This window comes from Cebus imitator, unplaced genomic scaffold, assembly GCF_001604975.1.
Source record: "Cebus imitator isolate Cc_AM_T3 unplaced genomic scaffold, Cebus_imitator-1.0 Scaffold386, whole genome shotgun sequence".
Classification (NCBI taxonomy): domain Eukaryota; kingdom Metazoa; phylum Chordata; class Mammalia; order Primates; family Cebidae; genus Cebus; species Cebus imitator.
Genome location: NW_016107701.1, coordinates 1,563,191 through 1,572,067, shown reverse-complemented (window position 1 = coordinate 1,572,067; position 8,877 = coordinate 1,563,191). Strand labels below are relative to the sequence as shown.

Below are 8,877 nucleotides of genomic sequence, written 5' to 3'. Positions count from 1 at the left end.
TCTCCTGCCTCAGCCTCCTGAGTAGCTGGGACTACAGGCACGCGCCACCATGCCCAGCTAATTTTTTGTAGTTTTAGTAGAGACGGGGTTTCACCATGTTGACCAGGATGATCTCGATCTCTTGACCTCATGATCCACCCGCCTCGGCCTCCCGAAGTGCTGGGATTACAGGCTTGAGCCACCGCGCCCGGCCAGGACCTGCGTATTAAGAGGGGACTTGCTTGGGAAGATTTGCTCCTTGACATAATCCAAGGCATCACTGTAGGTGGCCCCCAGGTCCATTTTAGCCCAAATAACCAAGGATCCATGATGTCAAAGACAAATCTCCCTAGGAGATCCGGCCCCATGGGATGTTCTACCTGTCCCAAGCCAGATTGTGGCTACCGCTGTCACAGTCCCCAATACAGGACAGGGGGCTGAGGCCTGCAGGGCTGAATGGTCACTGCAGACAGACAGGGAGGCCCAGAGCTGAGAGCCAGCCTGGCCTCGACCTCATGGGGAAACTGAAAAGGGAGCTGTCAGCTCACCCTGTAGCACTCTCTGGCCTGGGCCCACCTGCTCCTTCCGGCTAAGGCCAGGCTTAGAAAGGATGCATGCTGCCACCAGTCCAGTTCCAGCCCACCACTTAACTGCTTTTCAGTTTAAGACAAGTTACTAAATTTCCTTAGGCCTCCATTTCATCTATAAAACAAGGAAGCATCCCTCCTGTTGGAGGGCTGTCTTGAGGACTAAAGAAGGTAGCAACAATGCCCCATAGCAGCGACATAATCAAGGGGTGGTCTGGGGTGAGGAAGGGCAGGGTCCTCTTCTAGATCACACACAGTGGGAGAGGAGACGCAGAACTGTCCGTGGACTGCATCGCACCTCATCGAAAGCCTTGTTCTTGCCTCGGTTAATCCCTTCATTGAGGGCTTTGATCCAGGACTCCTTCTCCTCCCCGCTGGGTGCCTGGAATTTGATGTCACTGACCTGCGGGCAAGATGGATGGAGTAGATAGATGGCAGATGTTTAACAAAGCTCACATTTGGCATCTTAAGGAGGCTTCCTAACCTAGATCCCAAAGTCAAACCAAAATGTTCCCACAATAAGTACAACACTGGGGCTTTGGTCAAGGAAAGGGAAAGATTTCACAGAGAAGCCCTCCTACTGCCCACCAGCATGCAGCTGGGTATGGATTCGAATCAGCCTGTTCTTGTGGAAAGAGCCCGGATCTGGTCCTGCTCTGTAGGACTCGCCCAGGCCAGCTGCGTGGGCTCTGGGCTTCCACTTACTCTGTAAAGTAGAAATAGCCCCAGTCTACATCCAAACCCACCCCACACCACCCATGGGTCCTTTCCCAATTCAGGTAGGACCTCTGAGCTCCTGTTAGAATCAGAGGGCGGCTCAGAGAAGCCTGACCCTGCCAGGCCCAATGGCCAGACAGGAAATGAGAGGAAGGAGTGAGGCCATGGAAACTGAGGGGCTGCCTCGTGCAGTGGACGTAGCAGCAGGGCCTCTGAGTGGGACAGTCTACCACTTACAGGTGTCTGACCTCAGGCCTCGGTTTCTTCACCTATAAAAGGGAATACCACCAGAACCTGCTTCATGGAGCCATGAAAATCATTTTTAAAATGATGTAATCAATTTGTACAACCATGCTCATAGCATTGTTCACAGTCAGAAGGTGGAAGCAACCTCAGTGTTCATCGACAGAAGAATGGATAAGCAAAATGTGGTCTATACGTGCAATGGATTGTCATACAGCCTTAAAAGGGAAGAAAAATCTGACACATGCTACAACAGCTATGAACCTTGAAAACGTTGTGCTAAGTGAAATAAGCTGGAGACAAAAAGACAAAAACCATATGATTCCACCTATATGAGGTACCTAGAGTTGTCAAAAATCACAGAGACAGAAAGGAGAGTAGTGGTTGCCAGAGGCTGGGGAGAAGGAGAATGTGCCATTATTATTTAATGGGCTTAGAGTTTTAGTTTTACACGATGGAGAGTTATGAAATGGATGGTGGTGATGGCTATAGAACATCATGATACTTAATGCCACTGAACTGTGCAATTTCAAACTGGTGAAAATGTAATTTTTTTTTCTGAGACGGAATCTCACTCTATCGCCCAGCCTGGAGTGCAGTGGCTCAATCTCGGCTCACTGCAACCTCCACCTCCTGGGTTCAAGCAATTCTCTGCGTCAGCCTCCCGAGTAGCTGGCATTACAGGCACCTCTCACCACACCCGGCTAATTTTTGTATTTTTAGTAGAGACGGGGTTTCACCATCTTGTCCAGGCTGGTCTTGAGCTCCTGAACTCGTGATCTACCCACCTCAGCCTCCCAAAGTGCTAGGATTACAGGCATGAGCCACCGCACCTGGCCAGTACATTTTTTTTAATGTACATTACATTTGACCACAATTTTTTTTAATTGGGGGAAAAAAGATGTACCTAAAGTACGAAATCTGGAGTGGGCAGAGTGAATACTCAGTAATAGGAATCAGCACCGCTGCCTTCCTTCTGGACAAAACAGTTCCAGTTTCCTCTTCTGCAAGATGGGATAACACTGCCTACTACCAAGCAATGCTGAGGAAATTAAACATGATTAAAAGCAGGGCCTGGCACATAGTGAGTACTCAGTAAATAGTTCTTCAATTAATGAGCCAAAAAATTAATGAACTGGCCCAAGTTTCCTTCCTTCACCATTTCTGGACCATTGCCTACTCTCTGACCCCAAGATGCCCTAGTTCTTTGTTGGCGGTCGCCAGCCTGCCCATCCTCTGCCCTGGTGTTAGATAGTGCCTCCCCTCCCTCCACTCTCCAGTTATGTAACACCGAGGTCAGCCTGGCCCCCCTCAGCATCCTCATTATATAATTTGCTCCTGGCTGCCACTGCCTCCTCCTCATACAGGGCCTGTGTCCCACCCCCACCATACCAGATACAGCCAAATACTCACTTGCATGACCAGGGTAAATTCGATCCTGGAAGCAGATCTTCAGTTAAGTCACAAATCCCAGGGCACCTTGGCAACTGCCTCAGACCAGCCATCAGAGCCGCTAGGGACTCAGGGACAGACCACACTGCATCCGGGGTCGCAAAGGCCACCCAACTCTGATGGGGCCTGCTAGAAAGGGAGTCTGGGGCCAGCCCTTCTACCCAGCTGCTGCTCCTATTCACAGGCTCAGAGCTGGTGGGCCCCCTGCATGGTGCAGGCTTTAGCATCCAGGGAGCCTGAGAAGTGTACAATCGAACTCAGGAGCCGACAGAACAACAGGAGGCCAGAGAAGAGCAGGCCTGGGAGTCAGATCACCAAGCTCTACTCTCTTCACTACTCTGGACCTCAAAGGGACAAGAACAGAACCACTGGACCCAGCCCAAACTGCAGCTCCTTCCCCACTGGCCCAACTGAGGCAGGCTGCCTCAGCTTTCTTTTGCTCCCATGTGAGAAGCAGAAATGGCCTCAGAGAAGATCTATTGTGCAAGCCAAAAGGCTCCCATAGGAGAAGGCCGGCAAAGTTAAACAGGACCCAGCTCCACCCTAAAGAATCCCGTATCTGGCTAAACGAGCCAGGCATTCCACAAGGATGACCAGAATAGAGACAATTAGAATACCAAGAAGTTACTAGCCTGGGCAACACAGTGAGACCCCCATCTCTACAAAAATATGAAAATTAGCCAGGCACGATGGTACATGCCTATAGTCCCAGCTACTCAGAAGCTGAGGTGGGAGGATCGCCTGAGCCTAGGAGGCAGAGGTTGCAGCAAGCTGAGATAATGCCACCGCACTCCACCCTGGGTGACAGAGTGAAATTCTGTCTCAAAAAAAAGGAATACCAAAAATCTGCACCTCTCCCCACAAGCCATTCTGAAGGGCCACAGGCTGTACAGGTCCCTGCCCTGAGAACTTCCAAGAAGCCCCAGGGACACAGGCACTGCCAGGAGCTTAGATGCTAACAGGTCTGGCCACAGACTAGGCCCACAAGGCCTGGGAAAAGGGGAAGGACAAAATGGCAGAGAGGGAAAAAGTGGGAGGGGAAGAGACGAGGCAGGAAAGAGGAAAGGGCCAAGCGGGCTGAGACCAGCAGGGCAGCATGGCCCAGCAGTGGCCACCCTGCTTCCTGGCAGCGTCTGCCTGTGACCTCATGGGCAGGGATGTGGGGCTGGAGAAGCAGGGGGAGAGAGGCATGTAAGACATTGGAGTCTTTGTTTATTTGATTAGAGGGGAAAAAAGGCGGCCTCAGGACCAGACAGCCAGGGTCATGTGACCTCCTGGCCGGGTTGGAGGCCTCACTGAGGATGGGGAACACCCAGGCTGCTGAGAAAGGAGGGTGAGAGGATGTGGGAATGTGGTGCTCTGGGCCAGATCCACCAACTGACCTCTGGAGAGCCCCGATCTGTGTGAGCTCCTCGGGCAGGGAGGGTCAGGGGCCCTTGAACTAGAACCAATCTGCACTGTTTTATCCGTAGCACCCACCACTTGCTCACAGCCCCATCTCCCAGTTAATTGTCCTATTCTCAGAGCCAGCCTAAACTCTTACAGGGTTGGGGGCTGGGAGGAGGGTGTTGGTTGAAGCAGCTGAGAACACAGCTGCACAAACAGGCTTCTCTGAAGGTGAAGTCCCACCCCGAGCTGAGCCTGGCCTACCTAGTCTACTACCAGCTGATTCTCAGAGCTGGGGAAAAGAGATGGCCCACAGAACAGCGCCAGCAGAGGCTAGAGAGGCTAGGTCCCCCTCCACCCCACATCCACATAGCACACTAAGACACATACCCAGACAGACACACAGCCAGGTGGACATTCACCTGCATAAAAAAAGGTACACACACAAGGGCCAGACACATAGATGGCAGATCTTCACACAGAACATACTTTGCATCTCATCTCTCTCAAACACACATCCACATACACAGTGCCCACTCAGGAAGGAAGGGGGTCTCTAGGACGGGGCAGGAGCTCCCCAGAACAGGATAGGGGCTCCAGGGCTGGAAATATTAAAATGTGACTCTTTTTGTCACATCCCTAAGCAGCAGATGTCAAGTGAAACCTGGGCCCAGTCCCATGAGCCCTCATGACACTATAAACCAGCCCCTACCCTGGGACACACTTCCAGCTCCCTAGTGACCACAGCCCACCACTGCTGTCTTGGTTGCTTCTCTGCTCCCACTCCCTGCAGAGTAGGACAAAGAGTCAATGAATAAAGCATCATGGTCTCCTTCAGGAACTGCAGAGGACTGGGCTCCTAGCCCCTAAAGCTGGGGAAGAAACAGACTGGCCTCCAGCAGGCCCAGACCAGACTCGCTCCCCAACCCCCAACCTCTGTGACTCAGCCCTATTCTGCGAGGCTCCACATGACATGCAGAGGACAAGGCAAGGAATAGCCCAGCTGCAGATGGATGCAAGCTGGTGAGGGGTGCTGTGCACGCCAGCCTGGAATCTGAACTCACTCCTGACATCTGTGAAGCTACACCATGTGTCAACACCCACCAGACTCCCTGCCAGACAAATGTGGTGCAAACAGCAAACTTCATCTGCATACACAACAAGTCCCAGGGAAAAACTCTCTCAAGCCAGGGACCTTCCCCAGCTACAGCCAAGAAAGGAAAGTGCAAGGGAGGAAGGCTCACACAGGACTAGGGGCTCCAGGCCTCCTAGTCCTGAATCCAGGCTGGGTCCACCCAGAAAGGCCTGGGATGAAGGGAGGCCGCACCCTCCCCATCTGCCCCAGGCTACGTCAGGGTGTTGAGGCCTGCTTGGGTGGAGGCCTCATCCACAGCTCTCCTGCCTGAGCCCTGGGCCTCCCCCAGGGCCAAGTGCCCCACCTTCCAAAGGCTACTTTCCAACTACAGCCTGAGATGGAGGCCCCATGCCTGGAAGGGGAAGAGGGGAGCAGAGCTCTGTCAGCAGAGCCCTAAGTGTATCTCTTATCAACTAGGGGCTCGGAAGACTCCAAGACAAAATGAGTAAAGATCTGACCTATGGTGGCTGCTAGGGCTGAGCCTCAGCCACACGCAACAGAAAACAGGCTTTTTCCAGGGGCCAACTCTGCCTTAGACCTGCTTAGGCCTCCCAAGCAGACTCTGGCCTAGAGGGAGATGGGCAGCAACAGGCATCTCCCTACCTTGTTCCCTGGGGATCGCAGCAGGATAAAGCGGTGTTTCCGCTTGAGGAGGGCACGAAGGTCCTGGCACTTCTCATAGCTGCCCAGCTCCACGGTCTCCACGCACTTCTGTTCATCCTGGGAGGGAGACAGAAGGGACATGAGCTGGTGATAGTCAGACCCACCACCACCCTCAACCACTCATGCCGCAGACCCTGATCCCACTCAGCAAGGACATCACTTGTTCTGAGGGAGGACCTCAAGCTGCCAATCAGTAACCAAGATGTGGTGTCCAGACCATGGCAAATGTGTGCTGGCTGGAGGGATGCCCATGAGGCTCCCCATCCAGATGGAAGATGGGCATATAGCCCAGAGGTGGGTATGTGCCTAAGCCAGAGGAGCAGACAGAGGGGAAGCTAGGGAGGGTAAGAAAAGGGTGTCTGGGGTCCTGACAGGCCCAGAGGCCAGGCAGAGATCTGTAGAGATACAGCCAGAAGAAGAATGCAGGATGCCACAAAATGGCAGGCAGGGAGTGGGATGGGGGGCAGGGGACAATGACTTTCCAGAAGAGCCAGAGGGAAGTGTGAACAAGGCACATTTGGGGCTACATGCCCCGCCTTCAGCACAGAGATTCCTGAGTTGTGTTCCTCACTCAGCATTATCCTCTGCTGATCCCTGGCTTGGGAGAGCAACACCTCATCCAAGGCTGCAAGCTATGTGCAAGCAAGAGGCCAAGGGCTCCTTCGAGTGCATACCAATCCCCACCCCACCACTCAGAGGCCTCATCATTAGGAGGGCCTGTGGCCAGGACAGTGCCCAGCCTCTTCCAGGCCATCTCTGGACACTAGCCAGGCTGTCTTCCTGCCCACCACCCCTGACATTTGAGCATTTTCTCCATGGGCTGTACCTATCAGGTGCCTCTCCAGCAAGCTGCCTGGAAAAAGCTCCTCCCTTAATGGTGGTCACCTGCACCTCTTCCAGGGAAAATGCAATTGGAACAACTTCCTGGATGTGGCACACTCTCATCCAGGAAAGCGCAGAGAAGCAGAAGCAGATCTTTGGCCAGGGGAGGGTATGCCACCCTGGAACTGGCCAAAAAGTTAAGGAACCCCTTGCTGATGTATAACAGAAGAAGCCTCATGCATAGCGAGCACTTTTGAATCCCTGAGTCTCCTGAACCTCACAATAACCCTGAAAGCCTGGAGCCCTGTATCTGCCTCATTTTAGAGAAGGAAAGAATGAGGCCTGGAGGTGAAGGGATTTGCCCTAGGGGCACAGACCCAAATATAATGGGCAGGGCCCCAACTCAAACCACAGCCTCTGACTCCCAGGCCAGGGCCCTTTCCAGCACAGCACACTCCTTCCAGTCACAGGCAGTAGGTTGCTCTGGACAAGGGGTTCTCCAAGGTGGGACCTAGACCAGCAGCATCAGCACCACCTGAGAGCTTGTTAGAAATGCAAACTCCTCCCCACTCAATCATAAACTTAGGGGAGTGGGCCTGGCAATCTGAGGTCTAACTAGCCCTGAGGGATTTTCTTTTCTTTTTTTCTTTTTTATTGTAGGTCTTTTGAGAAATTGCCCTGAGGGATTTTGATGGATGGGGGTGGGGGGGGGGGTTTTTTTCTCTGGGACAGGGTCTCACTCTGTCGTTCAGACTGAAGTGTAGTGGCATGATCACAGCTCACTGCAACCTCTGCCTCCTGGGTTCAAGCAATTGTCCTGCCTTAGCCTCCAAGTAGCTGGGATTACAGGTGCCTACCACCAAGCCTGGCTAATTTTTGTAGAAATGGGGTTTTACCATGTTGGCCAGGCTGGTCTCAAACTCCTGACCTCCAGTGATCCACCCACCTCAGCCTCCCAAAGAGTTGGGATTACAGGCATGAGCCACCGTGCCAGGCCTGGATGCGAACAGTTAAGAACCACTGCTACCAGCCTGGGCAACATACATCTAATGTAGATAACCACTAATCTACTCTCTCATCAGCCCCTCAGCGAAAGCGGAAGAGATGGCCAAGGTGGCCTTTTCTCTCCCAACCAGGTTCAATCAAGCACCTTTTCTCATTTTTGCTTCCATCCATACATCCCTTTGCAATCTCTAGCCTCCAATACCTTCCAGATTCCTCAAACTAAACACATGGGCCAGAAAAATCCTCCTGCTCTGAGAAGCTCCCCTGCCCCCAACCATGAAACCCTGAACTTGGGTGCTCTCCGTACCATCACTTACTGCTAGGGGCATGCAAACATCTACAAACCACCTGCCAGATGCAAGCACCCCACAAGGTGCTAGCAGCAGAGTCCTGCCATGGGAAAGCACAGTCCTGACTCCCTGCTTGGCCGTCTTTCTCTACCCCATTCTCTATGTATCTGCTCATCTTTCTCTTTCCCCAACTGCAACCTACAAGAACAGCCCTTGGCCGGGCGCAATTGGCTCACACCTGAAATCCCAGCACTTTGGAAGGCTGAGGCAGTGGATCATAAGTTCAGGAGTTCAAGACCAGCCTGACCAGCATGGTGAAATCCCCACTCTACTAAAAATACAAAAATTAGCCAGGCATGGTGGCACAGGCCTGTAGTCCCAGCTACTCAGGAGGCTGAGGCAGGAGAATCGCTTGAACCCAGCAGGCAGAAATTGTAGTGAGCCAAGATCTAGCCACTGCATTCCAGCCCGGGCAACACAGCGAGCCCTCCACCTCAAAAAAAATAAGAAAATAAAATAAGAAGCAGCAGCAGCAGCAGCCCTCAAGCAGAACATAGATAGGACCAGTTTTCTTTTTTCTTTTCTTTGTTTTTTTTTT

At 52.6% G+C, this 8,877-nt stretch overlaps 1 protein-coding gene across 1 annotated transcript in view; it reads right to left on the bottom strand.

The window, feature by feature from the left end:
* Positions 1 to 8,877, bottom strand: part of PLEKHO2 (pleckstrin homology domain containing O2) — a 27,763-nt gene that overhangs the window by 7,259 nt on the left and 11,627 nt on the right. Inside the window, exons 3-4 of the mRNA XM_017508126.1 lie at positions 6,103 to 6,219; positions 865 to 969 (exon numbers count right to left, since the gene is read on the bottom strand). Coding sequence (XP_017363615.1) covers positions 865 to 969; positions 6,103 to 6,219 — 222 coding nt within the window. The remainder of the gene's footprint in view (positions 1 to 864; positions 970 to 6,102; positions 6,220 to 8,877) is intronic.